The sequence below is a fragment of the Labrus bergylta genome, chromosome 13 (genome assembly GCF_963930695.1).
Source record: "Labrus bergylta chromosome 13, fLabBer1.1, whole genome shotgun sequence".
Taxonomy (NCBI): domain Eukaryota; kingdom Metazoa; phylum Chordata; class Actinopteri; order Labriformes; family Labridae; genus Labrus; species Labrus bergylta.
Window position 1 is genome coordinate 28,229,161 of NC_089207.1, and position 25,457 is coordinate 28,254,617.

The 25,457-nt window shown below is 39.3% G+C and overlaps 1 protein-coding gene across 2 annotated transcripts; it reads right to left on the reverse strand.

Moving 5' to 3' along the window:
• Nucleotides 1-608: 608 nt before the first annotated feature.
• atp5mc3a (ATP synthase membrane subunit c locus 3a) lies at nt 609-3,003 on the reverse strand. Of its 2 annotated transcripts, none has more exons than XM_020634409.3 (5): nt 2,961-3,003; nt 2,664-2,760; nt 1,769-1,843; nt 1,280-1,470; nt 609-1,175 (listed from the first exon to the last, which is right to left on the reverse strand). In XM_020634409.3, exons 2-5 carry the CDS (start codon nt 2,700-2,702, stop codon nt 1,061-1,063), a joined length of 420 nt encoding a protein of 139 aa, XP_020490065.1. In that variant the 5' UTR covers nt 2,703-2,760; nt 2,961-3,003; the 3' UTR covers nt 609-1,060. The 2 variants fall into 2 exon arrangements, with proteins under 2 accessions (XP_020490065.1, XP_020490066.1); XM_020634410.2 differs by having other exon boundaries at nt 2,873-3,003.
• Between the last annotated feature and the right edge of the window lie 22,454 nt (nt 3,004-25,457).

Consider the following 25,457-nt stretch of genomic DNA (forward strand, 5'->3'; position numbering starts at 1 on the left):
TGTAAATGCTCCGATTTAACTAATATCTAATAGTTTACAAGCTTTACCTTTAATATTTCAGACGCTCAAAATGTTTAAATTTCATTACGGTTTACAAAGTCTTAGTACCTCATTCACCCTCGTTTTCTAAAATATTTGCATCACGTCTTCAGGGTTAATTTAGTCACTATGAACAATATGTGGATTAGACTAGATTGATTCACTTTGTATAGATTTTAAAAAGGCTGCTAGGCAAAATTAAAAGTCGCAGTGCATTTTACTTCAGCTCTTCAGACTGTTTAAACTGTCAACTTCACCCTACTTCTAATTTCCTTTTTGTTAGTATCAAGGCTTAATTTAAGAGTCCAGGTATGAAACGTTTTCATGTCATTATGTTTAATAGGCTGTAGTGTCTTTCTCTAGTCAATGAAACTTAAGCTTCTAAAAACTGGTCTCTCAAAAGCTTACGTCGACACTCGATTACAGATTTTCTAAAACAAGACCAAACCAAAGATCATTTTTTTGCCGCTTTGGAGTTGCTGGAAAAGGGAAATGTTGGGGATTTCTGTCCGATATCTGTTAGGACTATCAGTTGTGTCATTCAAAAAAGTCATAACCCAGCATATAGGTCAATTAAATCGTCTATATTTATTCAATGCCATTTACAAAAGCAAGCGCTGACTTGCTGCCTAATTACAGGACTAATGAACTGCAGTCGAACAAATAATTCCTTAAGGTGGACCCCAAAAAGCTTGCATGTGATGCTCTGAGAAAAGAATGCTGATTTATGGCAGGCATTAGCAGCTGCTTCACAGGAAAGATGACATTCATGAAACCTGACTGCTTTCTTTTGATTGCATGATACTCAAGACAAAAGGTTCCGCCATTGTTAAATAGTCAAATACATGTATTTTAATTACGTAATTTCTTACATTTGTACAATACATGTTTTGCTTACTTTGACAGCGTCTGAAAGACTTGAAAATGTACATTTCCATGACAGCAACACGGAACAATTTTGGTAGCCACAATAAAATATGTAGTCACATCTGTAATGAAAGTGTTGTTTTACAGCAGAGTTTCACATAGCAAACAGGATAAGGAAAGCAACCATCAGACAGAACAGTCCCATAGCTTCAGACAGGGCGAATCCCAGGATGGCATATGAGAACAGCTGCTGCTTCAGAGATGGGTTCCTGCAAACAAGGTCAAAATGTTAATGCATCAATGAAAGCACAAACAGGGAAAACAACAACCAAGTAATTCAGTATTTTATGTCTGCACGTCTATGAGAACCAACCTAGCATATCCGATAATGAGACTGCCAAACACTGTCCCAATACCAGCTCCGGATCCAGCTACTCCAACTGTGGCAGCACCAGCTCCGATGAACTTGGCAGCAGTGTCAATATCCCTGCTGACAGCACTGGTCTGGAAGCCCCTCAGTGTGAGTTGGTTGAGAGGGCTCTGTGGCATCACAGCCGCACCGCTCTGTAGCCAGAAGAGGAAAAACAGTAAATACCACCTTTGGAATCGTGGCATATGGAAAATGCAGGTGGCTAACAAGGTCTATTAGTAAAAGGAATTATTCAAAAGCAGAAACTTTGTGACAGTTTTCCAAATCATTCAAAGTCTCAAATTTGTCTTTTTTTTTGGCTGTCTGGAATACTACTGACACGCCGTCACACTAAGGACAACACAGTTAACAGCTAGAGCCAATTAGTCAACATTACAGACTAATTACAGGCAGATTAGTAATAGAGATTTTGAGACCTTTATGTCTCCTTACCTCTGTTGTGATGTCAGGCCTGGACAGCACAGAGGCAGACAGGGGTCTGTAAAGAGCCCGGGAACCAGCACGGACCTGCAGCAACATCACAGATAAAAAGCACAAATTTGGATGAACAGCTGCATCCAAACTCAATCAGAAATGACACACATTGATGGTAACTGTCCCCATCTTGCAGACAGTAAGAAAGTGGAAGGCACCTTGAACGTCACTTTGTCATCAGTGTTATTCAATGCTGTGCAAACGCAGGATGACCTGTGGCCTTTAATGCTCTACCAATACAGTCTGTGCTGTCAAAGTCATTCATGGTGAGCTGAAGGTTTATTAGGCCTTAGAACTTGAAACTGCAGAAAAAACATTGATAGCAAGCTTTAGGAACAAACTACCCTCTTGTAGTGTAAAGTGGTTAGCTTGCAAGAGCCATTAGATACACAAATATGACCTTGGAGAGTGACTAACAACTTATGTTAACAGAAATATTAAATCAAACAATTCAAAGAAGGACCAAATTACCAAAGTGTATCAATGTGGCAGCCCTGTGAGGGGGATTTCAAGTGAACTCTGCACTAAATTCGGCTAATGCAGGCTAGACATGACCTTAGCTAACTACTTCATATGAAAATGTCAGCTAAGAGCTAAAGGAAATGGCAGGGATGCAGTTTTTTTTATGACATTTTAGATGCACTGCAGTCGTGAACGATACACTTAGATTGCAACCATTTATAGTTTGTTATTTTGTGTTTTAGCATTAGCTAGTTAGCCTGTTGGCCTACACTGCAGATACCCTTGCCAGTCAGATACAGTCAAGTTCAATCAGAGGCCCATCCGATTTATGGTTCCTAATAAGAAAGACTGAAATCCAATGCACCAAAACACAACTTTGAAATAAACTCACCAGAGCCGGCGTGGAGACGAATTTTGCACAGGCGTACATTTTCTGCTTCAGGTAGTTTTAACAAGTTCGGTCAAATCTGGATGAAGCCCGGGTCTCTCTGAGGAAGTTAGACCGGAGAGAATTAAGGTCAAACGGGTGTAAAAATGCTCTACAGAGAAAATAAAGGCATTCACGTGTACATTCAAATCCATTCTGCATGCTATCCTCACTTGTACGATGCAATGTGAAGTTAGAAGAGAGGATGAAAAGGGATTTCTAAGGATATGCTTCTCATTCAAACTGCCATTACACACTTACCGACTGCAGAGGTCGAACCACAGTGGAAGAATGCGCATGCGCGATCTGATGTATGTAGAGGATTTAGAGGCCCGGATGATGACAAGGGAAGGTCATTTCACGGAAACTTTATTGAACACGATCATGTTGACAATGTTCATTCACAAAACGAATTGTTCTTTTTTTAATGGCTGTGTTTATTAGTTGGTTCATTCTTATTGTATCAAAATTGATTAAAGAACGATGCAAGTTGATTTTCATAAAAATAATGCAGAAATTGGCAGCTCATATTGATCTGAGCTGTTGGTACCCTGAAGAAAAGAAGTCAAATGGAATATTGTATAAAAAAAATCATATTAAAAAACAATGAATTGATCCGGTCTGATTAAAATAATTACCGTGTAGACACAGCTTGAATTAGTTTCATGGTTTTTTTTTCAGCACGATTATGGACACTGTAATTTTAGACGATTTCTGGAAGCCATAAAAAAAATAAAAGTGACCCAAAGCCATGACAATGGCCCAAAACAAATCAGTATTTAGTACAGTTTGAATCTGCCAACTACCGATCCCAGAAGCTTTAGGACCTCATTAATCCTTTTTTGAATGATGACTATCAGTTTTTAAACATTCCTGCCTTACGTAGAAAAGTAATGACTTTTGGGCTTAGTGTCACAAACAGGGAAGGATTGATGGACATTATCTGTTCATTTTATGGACTGTTTTAATAATATCAAAAATAAATGAATATCACCAACCTAAATTCCTTTTTTGCGATCTATGTATCTTATATTGTGATTTAGCAGGGCATGTTTTCCAGCAAATGAACAATTAATCAAACTAACACAAATCATCTGCTACACAATAAATCTCTTACCTCTGAGGCTCGTGATTGTCTCAAACCCTGGGGAAGGTTCGTAATCCTGCTCTGAGCCCAAGTGCACCAGCACCTAAAATAGCTCCACAGAGGTTTCAAACGAGACCCCTGCAGGTTCACATTCAATGGACTGTTTGTTCTGAACAGGATGTCTGTTTCCACGGAAAACAGGCTATATTTTAGAGAAAGGTGTTTTTAAACACCTTTAGCATTTTAGCATTGTAGCATTTTACTGTGCAGTCACTGATATACATGAAGTCTGTGGTTTCAATATTTTATAGTTTAATGTAGAACTGGAACAAACCAACACATAAATATACTAAAAATAATAATTTTGCATTCACAATAAAAAGCCGTTTTAAATCTGAAAAGGTCATTCTCAACATTCAAAATGTTTAAAGGTTGAATGAAATGTCAAACATCTAAAACTTCTGGGGCTTTTTTTCTGTATATGTATAGATTAGATCATTATAAAAACATAATCTACAACAAAAAAGGATCATTAAAAATCTCTTATAAGAATTTGTTTTGTGAAGAAAGTGTATCTGTAGAGTTGTCAACATTAACCAGTTCTTCAAATGTAACTTAACATTTACTAACAGTCTTTAATTCAGGACCGATTTTAGGGTACTTTAACATAACATTATACTTCCACTCGGCTAATTTACAAAGGAATATATTACTATTTTACTTTTGTCTCAACGTCTGTATGTTCAATTACGTTTCAGTTTGTGATATTGAACTTCAACTTTCTGATAAAAAATAAAGGATGCTGTGTTTGTTAGGGCAGTTTTTCTTAGCATTGCACTTTGTGGTAAAGCTACTATTACTTTGTAAGGCTTTGAAAACCACTTTCAATGTGACCATTCTTTTATTATGCTTTACATAGAATTAGACTGTAACGTTTTTACAAATATGGACATTCTTATCTGCAACATTGCCTTGGGGCCAAACCAATCATACATGTAGAAAAAAGAAAATCTGCAAATTATTTGAGGTTTTGTTTTCATAACCAGAACTATTTTAGAACCTTGTGTTATCACACTGGAAGAGTGATAATGACACTGACATCTTTTTTCAGGTATCAAAACTGTAGTTTGCATTTCCTGTTTGAAAGGTATTCTGGATGTTATGGCTGACCCCAGCACAGAATAAGACTCTGTCATTTAAACTGTCTGCATGTTGTAGAGAAACAGAATTTCCACTTTGATTTCAAAAATAGTTTTCCCCCTCAAAAGAAAACCGGCCTGCCACAGTCCATCACTATCACCTGTTGTGGTGTGAATTTAACTCTGCGCCTGGAGGGACTGATGGCTCTGCCTCTCACCGGCTGATGGTGAAGCTGTAGGCTACCAGCACCAGGTGGATTTGTAATCGTGATGAATGACTCCACAGCAGCTGGTCTGTGATGGAGAGGTAATGAGCACAGGGACTCTTCAGGCTGGCTTTAAGGGAGGAATGTCCCACTGACTCCTCAGGTATGATCTTTTCAGTTTTACAGCCAACACAAAGCCACACACTCCTGACCTGAGCAAAAACAGACACAGATCAGGTATTCACCAGAAAATACTGAGGACTGCTTCTGATAGTGATGGATCTTATGTATTGAAAAGAAATGGAACAGCTGAACACAAGTTAATCTACTATTCTGTTTTATTCTTTTTTTATTCCATCACATCTATCCTATGTTATCATTTGTTACATACTATTCCATTATATCACATTTCTTTTTGGTGGTCATTCTTGTATTCCACTTGTTCTTTTCTATTCTGTTCTACATGGTTATTTTAACTATATTTATATTGTTCTATTCTGTTGTATTATCATTGCTTCTGTTCGGCCTCATTCTATTCTAATTTGTTCAGTTCACTTCTTAGACATCCTATTCTATTATCTCCACTTCTATATGATTTGTTCTACTCTGATCAGTTGTAATCTCTTCTACCATGATCTGTAGCTTTCTGTTCTATGCTGCTTTGTTATTTTCATAATGAATTTTATTTTATTCATTTTCATAATGAAATAACTCTTAATAACTCTTCTTCCTTGTTATCACTCTCCAGCTGTAATGTATTCTTTTTAAACATACTGTTGTTTTTTTTGTTCCAATCTATTCGATTGTTTTCTGTGCTGTCAAGTTCTGCTCTCTTCTTTTTTTGTAGCAGTGGTGTGAAGTTATTTTTTTAAAGGCCAGTTTGATCTCATGAAAAAAGCTTACATGACATTGTTCAAACTAAATTTAGTTATCATAACATGCAACTTTGTCTCACCTCAAGAACAGTTTTAGAGTAAATTCTCAAACCGTTTAATCCTTATTATACTGAGTAAATCCAGAATAGCTTGAAAATTGCTTTTAGCAATCAAGGTCATTTCACTGAAGGTCCAGCAGAGGGTGCTATCGGGTCTAATGTGACATAGCCTTTTGTTGCCAGGGTCATGGTAACTGCATCAGAGAATTAGACTGCTTATGTTGTACAATTTAGAGGCAGATTAATCAGAGCAGAATATTTTGTTAATGCGAGTAACTATTTCATTGATAAAATGTTAAATATTATTTGTATGATAGTTTACACTGGTTTGGTCTCGATCTCTTAATCTTCCATTGTGCTTTGTTAGTGCACTAAGAGAGATAGTTAAAAGCCAGACTATTAAATGACAAATCTTTATTGTTTTATTTCACACAGCTGATATTGTATTGCTGTTTCTGAATATGTGAAATGTTGGAATGTATTGTAGGCCCACATGTTTTCAGCCACTTATAGGTCAGAGCTAACCGCATGATAAAACATGAAGATTTACAATATATTAATTGTGAGACGGCACATATCAAAGTGGCCGTTAACTACCTGAGGTCAATGTCATACTGTCTAATTAACCGGGCAGCGGCTGTGTGGTCCTACACGGCTGTAGAAGGTGGAGAGAGCAACCGATCTCTCACACACACACACACACACACCACCCTTTACCCACCTCTTACTTCCTCCCATTCAGAGGCACGCACGCACTGGCTGTCTGAGTTCTTGCATAGAACACTGAGACATTCCATTTGCATGCCCACCCCATCAAGCTGGATGCACTCAGACTGGTAATAAAAGGCATTGACCCCCTTAACCTTTATGAATTACAATTTGTGCCTGCAGCACGTCCTGTCAGAGGCCTCAGAAAAGCAGGCACCTCAGCCAGGGTGTGTGCGTGTTGTTTTGCAGTTGTTAAGGAGAGGGGAAAAGGTTTTTACAGCTCCTCGTCGGAGCTCCTGACAAGCAGGGAGGAGGCGGTCTGACAGGAGAAGCAGGGTAGGGAGGGACTGCGGCGCCGCTGATGGCTCCATGCTAATCTCCATTCCTGGATGCTGCTGCACGAAAACTACTGAGACTCCCTTTTCTTTTTCAGGACCGAGGATACACAGCCTAGAGGGCTACAGTTCATCTGCCTTCTACCTCTGATTTCTTACTCTCCCAAACATCACAGAAGGCAGCTCATAATCCTCAAAGTATTAATTAAAGTAGATAATAATCAAACAGGCTCTCATGGAAACATCTGGCTGGGCTTTCATTCCAAGTTGTTTGAGTAAAAAGAAAAAATACCAACACAAGCGTTTGTAAATCTGATGTGAGGACCATAATAACCCCAACAACAAAACTCACAAACTTGTTGACTTTCTTTGTAATATAAATTAACAAAGACGGCATGAACAGATAACATTTTCCTCCACTCTCTTTACCCCAGTACATATTTATAATCTTTACGTACATCTTCAAGACAGGGGAGTTAAGTCCACTTTTAACTCAATTAGTTAATTCAAAGTAAAGCTTTATGTCTAAGGGAGTCTTAATCATGACAAAGCCTCTTTGCTTAATAAAAATGTGAAATGTATTTCACAAATGACTCACACAAAACAGATGACACTAACTTCTGTGTGTTCCAGAACATGTTCTTGATATTGTCTTGTCTTTAGATATAATGGTAGTCCTGATACATGGGGTCCTGATGAAAAATATACTGTACATAGGTTTAAGAGCAAGTTTATTATTAGTAATTACAACAGTAAAATCTGAGTCCAGGGGACAGAAGAATCTGTAGGGGTCAGGGGCTAAAAGACATTTACAGTTTATCTGTTGTTTAGCAGTCGTCCTTTGAGGTCCTTGTGGAGTTCAACACATGTAAAGTCTGCTTAAGACTCTTATAACACATGTGAGTTACATCTGCATCCCTCTCTAATATATCATGTGATACTGAAACGGCAAGTGTTTCAAAGTTTAGGAACTGAAAATAACTTTTTGTTGCTGATAAACTATGTTTTACACGTTTTGGTCTTTGTGATTTTCTGAGTTTCAGAGGCAATATGTAGCACAGGTCATCAGGAGAAAAGCTTTTTCTGACATGCAAGAGATCTATCTAAACTGGGTGGGAGTTGATAATAACAACAGTATTATCATACACCACTTGCAGCTTTATTCCCTGAGCAAACTGCAAAACAAGTGGAATGTCATGTGAAAATCCAGGACACTTTATTAAACATACCTCAGTTCTTTAACCTGAGTGGCTCAAACAGAAAACCTGAGATCCCTTTTTTTTCCCTGATCTTTTAAGCTGATGTTCCAATAATCCTCAGTAGGAGTAGACATGGGGGGGGGGGGGGGTTCTCTTATATGGCTGGAAATCATCTCACAGAAATGCAATGCATTTCTTATCTCTGAAAGATTTAAAGGACATTAGCATGCACCAAATTGATTTTTTTAACAAATCCATAATAACACTGATCTTTGTGCTGCTGGTGAGCAGAGCAGTTGGAAGTGGTCTAAGAAATGCTGAGGCTTGCAGAATCATTAGTCTTTATCCAGACTCTTTTTTTGTGTGCTAAGTCTCTAACACCGCAATATCCTATCCTATTACCTATGTAAAGACATGCTCAGAGAAATCCTGTTTAATAATTCTGTAACAAAAGCATCGCAAAGCCAATATGTACTGGAGTTTGAATAAAGTGGAAGCTGACATTGTGCTCTAACTGAGCTTTATTCCCCTCTCCTGCCTCTGTTTAACATCAGGAAATTCAGGCGGCGACTGTGTGAACAGGAGCGTGGCTGACAGGGGCAGCCGTGCGATGATTGGTTTACGGATCTGCGCTTTTTTTCTGGTGACTTCAAGGTCACTAAGATTTACAATCAAACGGCTTATGACATTTTAGTAAAAGCCACCCAGAGCTGACGACAGGAGAAAAAAACATGCTTGACCTCATACTGTGATCCATTACCAGGATGCACTGTTGTCTGTTTTTATTAGAACACCTAACAGAGATTTGCAGGATAGTTTTAGCAGACAGAAGGTTGTTAAGGACGGCATATGGCGGGTTGGATTTGATCGACAGACAGTATATGGTGAACATACTATTGTATATTAGAAGCACCAGATAAAGTGCAGTAACACACTTCCACACAAAAGAGCAATTAAATAAGATATAAAGGCCAATCTGTAATAGGAGTGTGCTGCCCCCTGTTGAATTATTAGTGCCCTATACTTACTGTGTTCTGTCTCGTTTGGTTTATTTTAGCTGTAGCTCCTAAGTAAAATGAGCTTTTATTGAAGTAGCAATAAAGAACACAAAATGTGTGTACCTGAATTTGTAGGTAACAACAAAACGACGTATTAAAATAATGATTAGTTTGTAAAATGTAGCTTATTTTCCATCGACATGTCGCTCTTGAGTTTAAATTAAAACCCCCCAAAAAAATCACTATACATGAAAATAATAGCTGCATTCTTTGTTTCAATCATCAACAACATTTCATTGGCAACCCTGGACTTGTTAGTCATAAGCTGATACTCAAGGCATGTTTACTTAGCACTCATATGGAACACTGTTGATTTTTTATAGGGCACATATGGCTGCATTTTATTGTGTTCAATTAAAGCGCTTTAAAACAGGATTAACTTTTTCGAAGCGGCAATCCATTATATAACGTCTCCTTACTCAGGAGATGTTCAGCGCGCACGCCTGCTGCAAATGTCTCCCAAGCAGCGTTCACAGATTGGGGTGTCAAATATGAGGCTGTCACAGCGATATTTAGTGGAAGAGCCCCTTCCTGCTTTTAATGGGACGACCTACAGCCCAGTTCAGAGAGCTAATAAAGGCAGTCTGGTGGAGGTCCTGGAGCTGCACAATGTCACTCACAGATCCCCAACTCAGCAAGATCCGGAATGCTCAATTAGTTGCTTTTATAGGCCCCATTAATATGCATTAACTCGCCCTCTCTCTCTCTCTCTCTCTCTCTCTCTCTCCAGTGTATGAGTTCAGACAAACAGTCGCTGCTGGCAGCATATCAGCTAGGTAACACATTGTTTTTTAAACTTTTCTGAAACATATTGGATTTGAGGGAGCAGAATTAAGATACAGTCAATTCATTGGAAAATGCAGTGGGAGTACTCGAGTGTTCTCATGTACAGATCTTATGTGTTATACTTTACTGGATTAAATATACTTTAAACTTCTACTACACCTCATTCCAGAGGGACACATTTAAGATCTGGAAAGTTAATCAATTAATCCATCAAACGAAGAAAGAATTATTTTGCTGCTCGTTTGGTAAAACTTTCAAAGTTTTGGACTTTAGTTTAGAAAACACTGAGACATGATATGGTAGTTCAGCTCTTTAAAACGATGACTTCTTCACATTAATTTGAAAGCTTCGGGAGGTAGTTACCTGTATGTTATGAAGCATTACAACATGTCAATCACTAAGTCCTTATTATTCTTAACCGTTTGATACTATAGGTACATATAGTTTGGTCATTTTAAAGTGTAATTTTGTATCTGGACACCTCCTCCACCACAGTCAATATCCATTTTAAAACGTGAAATGAATATTCAGACCTTGAGCTCTAGTGGAAAAACCCCAGAAACATCACACACAACACAACACAGCAGTTATAGGGAAGCACAACATTTACATAAAACATTTACATATGATCACTGAGCCTGCCTCGGCTCCGCTCCTGAACCAAGACAACAGATAGCTCAGCACAGAAACCAACACAATCTGGTACCACTCCTCCCACACAGTAAAGTGATCTGGCACACAGCAAGCTGAATCAATCATGGCACTTTATTATCCTGTCACTAGTCTGCTTCCTGCACGGGTGTTTACCCTGTCCATGGCCCTGCAATTGTGGCTGTTCAGTGTACATTAAGACAGACATAATTGAGATTGTGGGCGGCCGAAAGTGCAGGGCTCAACCTGTTGTCGTTAATCTGTCATATTGTGGAGAGTCACAGCAGCAGTGACCTATAGGAGGCACGGCTGATGGCGCTTTGTTGTTCATGGCAAAGGGCCTCACCTATTTTAAGTTTATTGGTTTGCCACCAACGGAGAGCCCGACGTGTAATTTGTAGCCCAACCTCTGACTTCAAGTTCTTTGCTGTGCTGCTAATCCATGGTAGGTATTTGATGATGAGTAAGGACTCTGTTAAAACTCGTCACCTCGATTATATGGTGGTTTTCATGATTTGAGTGATTAAGAATCAGACTGTTTCTAGTATTAACGCTTTATGATAAGTTAAAAAAAAACCACCTGAGGGAGCACCAGTGTCCAGCATTTAAAAAAGCATTATACGGCTTTTTGTAAAATTCTAAATTCTAAAGGCAATCAATTTGAATTAATTGGTAAGCCTCCAGGTAGCAGCAGATTCTTTATAAATTACATGACTGATGGAAATTTGCCTTCACAATTTATATAAATTAAAGCTCTGGAAAAGCATTTAAAAAAATAACAAGACACAAATGAAAGCAATCTTACTGGTGGAAAAGGTGCTTTTTACAATCACACAACATATTAGAAATAATGACTAAATCTCGCCTCAGCGGCCTGTTATTAATTACCTGGCAAATAGGAGCTGTCTGTTTTCAGACTGGGGGTAGAGTGGTGGTGAGAGATCACCAAAGAAAATTAATCAGCAATCAAAGTGCATTTCTATCATCATAATTCTGATGTTCAGCATCACCTTTACTGGAATGGCTCGCAACCAATCCCACGTTATATTAAGCGGCTCAATTTGCTGCTGCTCATATTTTATGCTTATGTTGCATTACAGCAGTGTCATGCATGTATCTGCATCCTTTTCATTTCTGCTCGTTGCGACGTGATTTATCAGACGTGAAAATATGAGAACGCTGCGATGAAAATGAAAGAGATAGTTAAAGACAACGTAGCTCCTAAAGAGAGATCTGTTCTATGTATGTGTAAAGCAGCATGATATTTTAACACCATATTAACACAGCAACAACAACACTAAGCCTCCTGCAAGATGGTTTTTTTTCACACATCATGTATACGTTTTATCAAACCCTGAAAAATCACAAATCAGTTCAATCTCACAGAGGATGTAAGTATCTGGCTCTGTGTCTTTAGAGTGTGGCTTCTTTAATAGCAAGGAGTGGGGGGGGGGGTTATATCAGCCTGGAGACCCATAAGTTATGAAATGTCAGGATCCTATGCATTCTAATTGAGTGTGGAACAGTTAATGGCTGCGGAAATTCAGCCACTTGACGTCTTATTCCCCTGTGTGCCGTTTAGCAGCCGAGCCCATGAGCCTCAATTAAATGACAAAATGGGCCCATTCTTGAAAATAACAACAATAAAAACACAAGCCTATACGGCAATAATATCAGGTCTCACCTTGAATCAACAATGGTCACAGCTTGCAAATGACTAAACGGAGACACTGGGGTTAGAGCGCACAGAGGGGGGCGATACAACCTTGATATGGGAATATACCTGGGCTCAACTTACATTTAAGTCATTATGGGTTAATCGTTTAGGCCATGAAATAGTACCAAAAAAGAGTTGATAACAGTTAATATTCTCATTTGTAAAAACTAATTTTAGCTCAATATAAAGTAAGCTGACATTTAAATGTGGAAATCAACAAGTTAGTATCCAGTTTAGCTTTATATTCAACTTAATTAAATGATAATCACAATCATTTCTGTACATGGACTCATTTTTTCAGCTCCTTAGTGTACATACGAACACTATATTGATCTCTGTTTTGAAGGGATTAATAAAAAGAAAAGGTACTACTTTATCTTTAAGCTGACCTACAACTCGGTGTGTCCACTGTACCCACAGGACACAGCACACGCTTTTAGACACAGGTCTACATTTCCTGCTAAACTAGATCATGTCCCAGAATATACCCCCCAGCCCCCCCTTCTTAAAACTCAAAGTTACCTGTGGGTTCCTGAGTAAAACTTTAAAAAATCCAGAATCAATAAAGCTTAAACCTTTTCCCATTTTCAGCAGATGTCTGCAATCTATAAATACACATGGAGCATGTCCTATTAAATCCTGCGATATGGTGAATGGCTAAATATTGACCCAATCCTTATTGGAGTGGATTTTTTTCACACCCTTGCTTATTGTTTTTATAACTCTTTGACTTTAACCTCTTTACTGTTTCACTGACTTCCCACAACAAACAATAGCTTTTCAATAATTCAATTTATAGCTTGCCATAAATGGAATTCAAAGGACAATGCTGTTGCAAATGAACACGGACGACGCTTTTGGCTCCAGCAACACTGCCAGAGGAAAGAGAGGATATTTATTTTATGGTTGCTTCACATTCCCATTAAAAGGAGGAAGCTACATTTCCGAGCGCGTGGTGTAAATGTAATATACAGAGTTAAAAAGAGACAGATGGTAGAGTGAAACTCTCATGTGGCAAAGCTGTGCACTGGTACCATTGCAGCCAGCGCCAATGTTGAAAAATACTCCCAACACCATCCAAGGCCAGATTAGACCTATTAATACATGTTCATATGTGTCCATCACGTGCCCGTTTACACACATGTTCAAGCAGGCGGTCTGATCCTCATCCACACGAGGCCACACCTTATTCATCAGTTACAGTTAGAGCCGAAACACAGAGAATTGATATAAGGGAATGGATCTAAGACACAAGCACAGAAATGAATTACCCTCCTATTTATTTATCTAGGCCTCTCTGTCAATCACAGCAATAATCAGAACTAACTCATTCAAATTTTGAGAAAATGAAGCATGCATTCCACCCAATTTTCAATTTGGAAGTGGCAACTATGGCCATGATGAATGTGTGAATAGTCCATCTTCCTCCTCTCATTTCTCCTAACCTTTCCTGACAGCTTAGATATTGCCTACCTGGTAATTTGCTCAACAATAATTGTTACTGTGAGATTTCCCCCCCCCAGCCTTTAACAAGGATTCTTAACACCCTCTGTAGGTGACAAAATGCAATTACAAACACAAGTGCCCCATCGTGACGGGTCATCAGCAGCTGCCACCTCCATTCCCCAACCCCGACTGGTGTCATTAATGGAAAAACAAAAGATATGCAGACAGATTCTGCAAACATTTGCCGCGAATAAAACATTAATTAAAAGATATGAAGCTGTTTTATTGATTAACAACATCAGTGATTAAAGTGTACGGCTGACATTTTTTTTCCACGCTTGCTGTTTTGTTTCCTCTCAGAGATCATTTATTTGTCATGTGGCCCTGTTTATTGATAAGCGTGTTTGATGAATGCAGATGCGGCTGTTTGGAGAGTGGGCGTGCTGATGGAGCGATCATATTGTGCAAAAACACCAGGCTCGGGCAAGAACAGCTGTTGCCGCTCCATCCACTGGGACGCCATGTTTCACCAGCATCCCGAGTGCACATGCAGGCGCGCTGCTGTAAAACTGCAACCGACATACTCGCAGCGTTCTAACAACTCTATGAATTTTATGACACATCACCACAGCTCTCAGATCTCTGTCCAGCACTAAAACCTTAATTGTGGGACTAATTGCTACGGCTATATTCATCTCTGTGGTAATCCTTTGGTGATTACATTTTGTGTTCAATACCAGGCTTATCCTTTAATTAAAAGGATTATTAACCTTTAAAATAGAGCCATGTGGGATTAAACCCTGAACTGTAAGTGTCAAAAGCTTTTTTACACAAAAAAAAAACAAGCTTGGAAAGCAGTGCATCATTTCAATCATAATCAGGAGACTGTGGGCTGGTCAGAAGGCTCATAGCTGCACTTTAAGGTAGCCTTTTTAAGATGCTGACTTACAACAGCAATAAGCCATCATCCATATCTCCTTCCAATTACATCCACAGAACGCTGACACATTACGCCTGGGCTAACAATCGCTGCACACAAAGAAGGATAATGATACTGCCCTTACCACACAGAGTCTAAACATGGTGAGAACAAGGTGAAAGGGTGAATGAGTCAATGCTAACAACAACAAAAAAACATAGAGTGAGATCTTCACCTCAGTAGCAGGTGAGATCAAAGTTCAAAGTCAGCCTAAGTGGAGCGTGATTGAAAATCACTGCAGTTCTTGGAAAATAAAGGAACGTCTTGAGTCAATGAAGGGAGTAAAGGGTGATGCGGTCAGGGTCTGATGACAAATCATTGATCTAAGGAGGGCCTCTTCATGCATACCTGCATGAGAATCTGTAAGTAGAAACCGTGCAGCAAACTCTGTTGTTGAAAAAAGAAGCAGAAGAACAAAACACTTCAGTTACTCCAGAGCCTACCTGAGGCTGGCAGCAAAAAAATAAAAATAAAACCATTTTAACATCAGAAATCTATAAAGCTCATCCATAGCCATCTATAGCTTGTTTCTTTGTGTGCACAGGGCTGAATAGTTAATTAACGCATCTATTTTGATTATATTAAAGCTATGAATTATGCATATATTTGCATAATAAGGGGTATGACTGAGCTGACTGACAGGTGGGCGCATTGTAGCTATCTGTTTACCAGGAGAACTTTATCTCTTTGCAAGTTTCTATATTTAGCTGAAGTTATGTAGAGACAGTATTTCTAATATGTGACAACCATTATCAGGCCCAAAACTTCTCTTCAGAAACTAATAGGGGGAGTCACTGACACTGTGTCCATGTTTTATACAGTCAATGGGAGTAACTCTGATTAGCATGAAAATAAATGAATATAAGAGATTTGGATTTGATACCATCAGTGACTTGGCTTCTGCAGCTGTTGTAGCCCAATTTGTCTGATCAATATCGGCCCTCATCAATAATGTAATGGAACGATTTGGTACCAATGAGCCTTGAGTGAAAGCCCGAAATGCTCAACCTCCCTGAAGCTGAGTCAAGCAGTTAGTATCAAGCGCTGTTTGCCCATGCCAAAGCCACGCTGCATTATCCAGAGCAAGTCTTCATTTGAATGTCCTAATTAGTTAATTAGTTGGTGGTTAAGGATGATATGAGCATCTCATCAATCTCTCTATCTCTAAAAATAAACACCCAGGGACGGCGGTGGTGAGTCATTAGAATACTGATGACTGTGGGAAGTGTCTGTGAGGATTAGAGGTCTGCTTCTGACACTCCATATTTCCACAAACCGCCCGGCTCCATAAAGAAGACTAAGGGGGCCATCGCTGTGAGCATTGTACGGATGACAAGCCAAGCATGACATAATGAGTTTACAGAAAGTCTGAAGAGTTCAATTAATGTTTTTTCATGCGTAGTGTTTGGGATCCATTTACTTGTTTATCACTGATGGAGGCACAATGAGAATTAAACATGAGAATGAAAGTTGTTTTCATAGCCACAAAGTATCATTAAACCGATTTTTTAAGTTGGGTTGCAGGAATTACTCATCAATCATCAATATTTATACCCGACAAAGCCATGCAGCCAACCAGGACCCTGTCTTAAGAAATCAGCTGGAGTAACCAAGACTGAAGCTATATACTGCTCAAGTGGAAACCTTTAGTGTTTACAATAAAGCAAAAGCAGTGCAAAAAGAAACTGCAGTTCCACAAGTGTCCACTTGGCTCCAAAAAACTGCTTATTTTTAAAGTAGAATTAAACATGTTTCTAGTCTTGTTCATAAAAACGCTTAAGGTCTCTTTAGCAGGTTTTTTTTATTTGTAAAAAAACTGTATGGAGGATGAATTAATTTATAACGCATCAGTTCTGATGATACTAAGGCGGAGAATGATGCATGAATTGTTCTTATCAGGGGTATGGCTGAGTTGATTGACAAGTGGCTGCTTTTAGCTGGAGGATTAGGCCCCGCCCCCAGCTCCACCGCTTTGTATGTTTCTTATTTGATCGAAAGTTAGGTGGAGATCGCAACGATATGGCAACTGCCATTGTTGGGCTTCATAACGCCTCTTCAGAAACCAGTGGGTGACATCACTGAGGCTACCTCCATGGCTTATACAGTTTATGGTTCTGCTCTGGAATCAGTTTATAAGTCTTCGATATGTAATTAACGTTTTCATTCCATCATTAGCCACACTTCAGAGAGTGTGGTTTATGACTTACAATTTTAAAATAGGACTGCTATTGAATTTTCAGTTCTAATCGTATTAAAGGAGCATCATGTAACTCTGACATCTAGCGTTATAATAGGTACTGAAGTCCAAATTCAAAACAAGGGAGAGTGCTGTCTCCCCTCGACCCCTTCCTCCCAAGAGTCGATGCTCACGCTGGTTGCTATGTCGCAGACACTGAAGCTTCAGTGTTTAGCCAGCTCTGCACTAGCCTTCAAACCTGTCTGCGTTCTATCCGATTTCCATTTTTCAAAAGCATCTCCAATATTTATACTGTGCTTACCACGTTTCTGGTCATGGAGACTTTTGGGCTTTTTTAGGTCCGGAAGGATCAGTTATATCTGACTCCGTTCTCTTGCTTCCATCGCTGCAACACCTGTTGTTTTGCCGTTAGCCTAACAAATCGAGGGGCGAGGGGCAAAACGGCCATGTGGGTGTGCCTTATCACTGCCTAGTTCTCTGGCCAAACACTCACTACCCTATATTTCCTGTCTTCAGCTTTTCTATCCATAGATGCAAACAATGCCAAAAACACAAACACAAAAAGCTCAAACAATATTAGCATGCTGGTGGCCTCATGGTGAGTTCACGCACCCAATGTAAAGAGGGTTGCAGTCCTCGTAGCCGGCAGCCTTTCTCGCATGTCATTCCCCACTCCCTCTCTCCCCGGTTTCTGATTCTATCCGCTTATAGAATCAGATAATACTTCCAAAAACCATAGTCTGTGAACACATCATCTCTAGCATGCAAAGACATCACTGTATAACCAGATCCACAAACTGAGTTGCCTTCACCTGGTCTAGGCTAATTTAAAATGAACTGAGGTCTGGCAAGTCAAATTTGAATCTCTGCTTGGAAATAATGGAACGCGTTGTTCTCTGGGCAAAAGAGGAGAGGGACCATCCATTTTGTTATCAGAGAACAGTTCAACAGCAAGCACCCGTGTTGTTATGGGGGTGTATTACTGCACATGGCATGAGTAACCTGCACATTTGGGAAGGCACCATTAATGCTGAACTATATATGCAGGTTTTGAAGCAACATAAACTGCCAAATAGACTTCTGTTTCAGTGAACGCCTTGCTTATTTCAGCAAGACAATGCCAAACCACATTCTGCACCTATTACAGCAGCATGGCTCCGTAGTGAAAAAGACAGTTGATAAACTGGCCTGCTGAAAGTCCGACTTGTCCCCCATTGAAAATTAATACAGTCTGAATAGTCCAACAGCTATAATGCAACAGTAAGCAAGAATGGTAAAACTGTCTACTTTTTTTAAAATTACAGAAACTGGTCTCAGTTTCCAAAACACTTAAAAAGTGTTGTCTAAGAAAAAGAGATACAACAAAGATGTAAACACCACATGTTCCAACTTTTTTAAAACGTTGCTGGAATCAAATTCAAAATGGGCTCATCATTTTTTTAAAACAATGACATTTCTCAGTTTTAACATTTGGTGTTTGGTCTTTGAGCTATTTTTAATAAAATATGAGGTTTCAATGTTACTTTATTGGAAGTTTACAGAATATCCCAAATACATTGAATTTTAGTTGGATGTTGGACTTGGAACAATTACTGTAGAAAAAAGTAACAGCACGCAGATAAGAGTTTGCTCCTCATTTCTGCAGTGGAGTAAAAGAAAGAAAAGGCTGAAGAGAGGGGAGAAGAGGAGGAAAAGATAGGTTAAAAATAGTTAGCATTTGGCAGCATATGATTGAGTTTCCAGGGCTCTGAAAATTCACTCTAATTATTCAACGGTATCCCACTGACATCCTCCCCTATATGCATTCCTCTGCGTGGAAGTACAAGTGACTCCAACTAATATACATAATACTGCTACTTAATTGGCACGGATCGGGTGAAAGTGGGCTAGGAGAACTCCTCAGAGACTAATAGGGGCACATATCATCGGCTCCATCAGAACAGTAGTCCCACAGGTGATAGAAGTCAGCAAATATTTCATGAGCTGTGCTATCAGAGTACCTCACCTCTGGAGTCCTGGGCACTATTCTGCAAAGAACACTTCCCAAACTGTTCTGCTGTCAGGTGTATTTATAGCAGGCGGGCCGATGACTGATGCTAATGCCTGGGAAATTATGCAGTGCACTATTGCTGTCATAACAATATGTTAGACTTAAACAGGAAGGTTAACTAAACTAGTCATTTAAGTTATAAGTGGGGCACTGGCGTTTGTCTGCATCCACAGTTATGGATAAAGCTTGGTGTTGCAGAAAGTGTAATCAGTTTTCATATACATGGCCCTAGATTTAGCCGGGTGTTGATTTAAATAATTTGGTGTTATAGGGTCAGATTTGCAGAATAGCTAAATGAGGGATCGGGTTTAATTGGCATTGAAAAAAGAAGAGTCAGAGGTCACCCTTGCGCCAGAAGCTGAGGGGAATAATTGAAATTGTACATAAAAAAAATTAACAGTATCTGATAGTGTGTTAAAAATAGATATACTGCATTTTCTTTCTTCTTTCACATTACATACGAGGATGTAATGATGATTTAAAAATACTTATTTTTAACCACAAAGATGGAAAACTATTAAACTACAATAGAAGAACGAGTTTAAGATATTTGCACAATGTGTGTTTGGAAGCTATTTGTGAGAAAAATTAATGTATTTGGATATTTAAAGTGCTACACCTCAAAACCAGGAAAAGTTGTTTCGCTGATCAAACTAAAACCTGTTACATGTAAACCCTTTAAAAACGGGATTTGAGGACATTTTGCAGAACTATGTGCATTCTGGAGCGTCACTTGCATATTTAGCCGGTTTGAAGGTTTGAAGAGGGCATTTCAGCAGATTTAACAAGTTGTGTTTAGTTCCAGTGTTCAACACGGTGTTATAAATAGCGTTGATTAAACTATAGATCAGATTTTGGAGAAGAAAGTTGTTTTTAGCGTGAGTCAGTGTTGTTAGCATTGGTCGACTACAGCTTTCAGTTTGTTGTCATGTGGCCAAAAGATTCACAGTAGCTTTAAACTTAATGATGTAATAAATTCTGCATGCTAATGCATTTATTTTAGTCGACTTCACTGTATTCAATCTCCTTTACATTTTTGATCGATCGCTTTTTATATATACTGTATATATGGATATAACCTGTTTAAAAACATACTGTATATTTCTTTTAAGAATCCTCAGAAATAGTGCCAGTGCCTTTGTTTTAGAAAGAATAAAAAGGTGATTTAGAAAAGAACTATTGCAAAAAAAATGCTATTCATAGTGAAGACTATCTGCCGCTCTGAATCAAATGTGGTTTGTTCCCCGATTACTTACAGGAGAATTTAACATTTTGTCTGCTTCATCAACTGTATGCTTAAGAGCTAACATGGAGCTTAAACATGTAGGGACTGCTTCATCAACCAAGCAATCTCCTATCAACTCGGTGAATTCCTACAGGACGAGGCCCTTTCACCTTTCTTAAATGGATGTAGACCACCACAAACATCTAAATGATTGGTGTCTTCCCCCTCAGATGGTGATCAGTGCAGTCAGAAGCCTTTTGGTTGAAACCAGAACCTTCAGAAACGCCACACTCAATAGTAAAACGGCATCATAATAAAAGGTTCACACTATATCAAAACAAATTGTGGCCACTAAAGGAATCAATTTTTGACATTTCACCTCCATCTATAGAGTTCACTGACCCTGGCTCGGAGATTTACAGCTCCGTGTAGCCTCAATCAAAGTGTTTGTCAGCAACGCATTTTGTCGAAAGTTTTAGTGTTACACGTGCAGATCATGACATGTATGGATTTAATGGGCCCTTGAGCCACCCTTATACCTCATGTCTCACACACACATATAGGATAAATATTGTAGCTCTCAGTGTAGTAACACAGGTGGAGATTTGTGGATGAGACGCCCCATTTCTAATCTCAGATCTATTACAGTGCTTCTGAATGAATCATCAAAGCTATGGGTGTCACTCGGGAATAGTTAGCTGCATCTTGAAGTCAATAACAATTTCTGATGGGGTTTGTGAGGGTGGTCACAAATGGTAACTTTTATGAATAATGAAATGTTTGAAAATCTAAAGAGAGCTTCTACTGGTGTTTAGATTTCTCTTCTTAAATATTAGAAAACATTTACTCTATATGTTAGAAAATATATTCTATTACTGACATTAAGTTCATTATTTTCTTGTATTTTTATAAAGTTAAACACTTACTCTTGCACAAGGTTAGGAACTCATGTCAGCAGTAAGGAGAGGAACAGATACCAGTAAACAGGAAACAACAGAGAATCAGAGAGCAAGAACTACTCAAGCTGAGGATTCCCTGTAAGCAGCAGAGATGACTTTTCTCCATCGCGGTGAGAGGTGGTTTCGACTAGCCCGGGGAGAGGGATCATGAGTACAATATTGACTTTAAATTACAGCAATAGCTGCTGCTCATGCTGTCTCAGGACCATGCTGCGGATCAAACACAAAGATCAGGCCAGGATTAGGAGAAAGCCACTGACAAGCGTCAAGCCGCCTCTCTGCTGCGGCAGCACGTGTACTCACACAGCACCTCCCAAATCTCACACTAAGCTCTCCTCCGCCTCTCAACATGTAACACACAGACCTAACAGTCACCCGATTTGAATTTCAAAGCCAAAATTGATCACAAACAAAATTATCTAAACACAAGGGTTTAAGGTGCTTGGCTGGTGGTGTGTGTGTGTGTGTGTAGACTTTGTCAAGGGAGATCTATTGTGAGGACTTGAGGGCGGCTGTGTTTCCTCCCTGATGTTTCAAGACTCTCACGATCACTTACAGGATACAGCCTTGCTGTTGCAACGCCTTGTAACTGGGCTTTTATTTTCCTTTTCCTGGCAGTTAAACACAAATAACAGCATGGATGATGTGCCGGGACTCATTGTCTGTGCTCAGGGAGGAGTGCAGGATATGACTGGTGTGATAAATGATCGCGCCTTGTGCCTGGCGTGACAAAGAAAACTGCGGCACAATCTGCATGTGCTCCATCCTTTCACCATCATTAGGTGTAATTGGGACTCATGGCGAGGCGTGTTCTTTTTTCCGCTGTGGAAGTATCGGGGAATGGAGCTGGAACTCCTAATAGGACAAGTTACAGAAGGTAGACATGTCCAGGCCACTGCTACAGCACTTCAAAAAGTATGTCCCAGTATCACACTGCTGGACTTAATGGAAGCTCAACAGATATGTGCCTGTGTCAAATCTCATTAACTCTAATGTCAGAGCCACTCTATTGTCATGTCAAACTACGCTTTTTGCTGTTGACCTTCACAGTGTACACACGGAGGCTGTTATTGGCACCTGTCTGAGGCGGGTGGAGCATGCTCCTGGAATCTAAACGTGCTTATGAAAAAAAAAAAAAAAATTACATCCATCTAGGCACTCATTACATTTTGCTGCTTGTAAGTTTTAATGCTGATGCATTTTATCACAAGGTTAAAATCTGACTCACAACTTCTCATGCACATTTTCTTTTTCCTGCAGCACTATTTTTTTATTCAATGACAATATCAAATCAACGCAAATTAAGATAAACAGTAAGTTTGGAGAAAACTAGCAAAGGAATAATGCAGAGGGAAAATGTGCACGTTTCCTGTTTGTCAACCGAATACTCTAAAAACCCTCACATGCATCCAGCACAATAAGTTCTATCAGCAGCAGCAGGATCACAAAGTCTTTGTTTCATGACCTCCGCCTGTATATCCTTTCCCCTCCTTTCGAATCAAAGCCCCCACACCATCTTTAGCATTTAGAATTAATTGCACAGTTATCCTCAAATTAATTCCTAACTGTTTTACAACACACAGAGAGAAAAGGGCAAACCAATTATTATTCTGTTTTCACCTTACAGAGGGGGATATTATGCAAATGATCTTCTCTACATGAGAAGGAAAAGGGGCTTTATTTTCCTCAGCAGATGCTGCCTAGACAGTCTAGCATTCTGTGGGGGACAGAAAGTGGGGCTGCTGTGAAGATCTGATCGCTCCACCTGGCTTCCTACTGACTCCATATCCAAGCAATAATAGAAAACACACTGATTAATTATTTATTTTAAAGAATCTTTTTTTTTTTTTTTCTTCATTTCAGGCTGGACATGTAAGGTTAAAAGGAATGTTCCAGGTGCTGTCTGGAAGTATTTTACAACTTCTGTGCTTACGAGCTAGAGGTGTTTCTTGATGGAAGACAAAGTCCCTCGGCTATGCAGACCTGCAAAATGTTTTATTTGCTTCTTTCCCAGGAAGAGAGAATACACATGAAGAGCGCACAGTGAGCCTGTGAGCCAGACATCACGATGTGGCTGACAGGATGGCAATGCTGGGTTTCAGAGAGGACAGGGGGCATCTCACCTCCCTCAGCTGTTCCGCACTTCTGACCACAGCGAGTGTTTATTAATCTGAGACCTTGAGACCTCGTGGAAGTTGCTGAATGAAAACTAAAAAAAAACACACAGACACGCAGCATTTTCAACTTCTTAGCAGTCAGGGGGTCATGATGCTTTGAAACGAGCTGCTTTAAAATCAGCTTTTTCTTTCACAAGGTAGAACAAAACCAAAGCTTTAATGAGCTGTGATGATGAGTTGAGGTCAAAGCGCTTATCGTCTTTACAAATCAGGAGAAGATGTGCTCATGGAAATAAGCTCCCATGAGTATCCATCATCACCTCAAAAAACTGCACGCAGCGGCGCAGCTCCAGGTGCTCGAGCAAATTGGGGCTTTCGATGTGGAATGGATCAAACACAGACTCAATATTCATTAATCTTTCTGACTGTGATCTGCCGCAGATCTGTGAGCGGGTGAGGGTAATTGTGTACCTCATTGTGCGCGTGTTTGGACCAAACTTAATCATGATGTCAGGCTGTTAATAAAAGGTTATTAAAGGAACAAAGATCCAGGTTTTACATATGTTAGGCAGGGGAGGTCTCGGGAACCCCTGTCTCTGAGGTAAACACAGGCCTTCATGACAAATGATGCTCATGCTGAGATCAGATAGTTAACAAGAGATCCCCTTATTAACCAGGTCTGCATAGATAATTGGCACTTGAGCCTCACATTTTGAATCTGGCCTGAGCAGTGTCATTTATCAAGAAGCCGAGCATGCTGTCAAGGCTCCATAATAAGCTGCAGTAACTGATGAATCAAGATTAGGCAGATAGATTGAGAATGAAGGAGGAGGAGAAAATGGGACACAGCCGCGTGGCAGGGGGCTTCGCTTGATTTTCATGACATTAAAGCGGTATTATTCCTAACGTGGAGGGAATCTATCCTGCAGTAGAAGCTATAGCTGTAAAATAGCTCCAACTCAGCAGCATCATGATGAAGAATCTTAATCGAGACTGCAACACTTTGCTCTAATCTGCATACTGTGTGTGTAAACTGTTTGACCTGGAGATAAAATGTTGTTTTGGTGTAACACTTCACATTTTAAAGTTAACTGTTTAGCACCAATACACCAAGTCAAATTCCTTGTACGTGTTAATGTACTTGGCAATAAACCCTGATTCTAATTTTGATTCTGAAATCCAGCTTTGGATGTTTTAGTTATACATAATATACTCAAACATGTTACTTCTACAAATACCACATTCAAATTAATGATATGCTTAAAAAAAACAAGTGTTTATCAACACAGTCTATTAATCACTTTGTAAATCCCCAGAAGGTTAATTAGTGAGAAATCTGATTGGAAATGACTAATTCAGATGGTAGAGGTGATTCATTTCCGGGTTGTTTTTAGTCGGCTGAGTATCAAAGTTATCTACATTTTTAAGGGGTTTGACAAAGAAGAAGCACCTTCAATATGTCACCTTGGGCTACGTCATTTTATTATGGGCATTTTTTAATTTTGTGGCATTTATTTAATAAAAATGACATTAACAAAGTTAAGTAAAAAAAATATGAAAACCTCTTCATTGCAAATACAGCACCAAGCATTAGTTTCAGCCATACGTTAACATTGCTTTTATTTGCCTTACATAAATATAAGTCAAAAGGACAAGAGAGAGATTGCTGCATGGGCTTCACTAATAACTATTGTTCACAGTTTGAGTAAATTGTTGTTGTTACACGATATAATTGGAATTAGCGAAACAATGCAGGAGCACATTAAACCTATTACTGCTGTACAACAATATCAATCAAAGCAATTAGAGCAGATTCAACTGCCCCATCAGAAGAACACAATTAGGTGCATTCAATCTAAACTTGCCCGTTTCCACTGCTTGGTAAGTGGCTCATTAATATGAGTGTAAATGTGTATGTGTGTTGTCGTGTGTGTGTGCACCACCCCTCTTTTTATCTCACTGGTA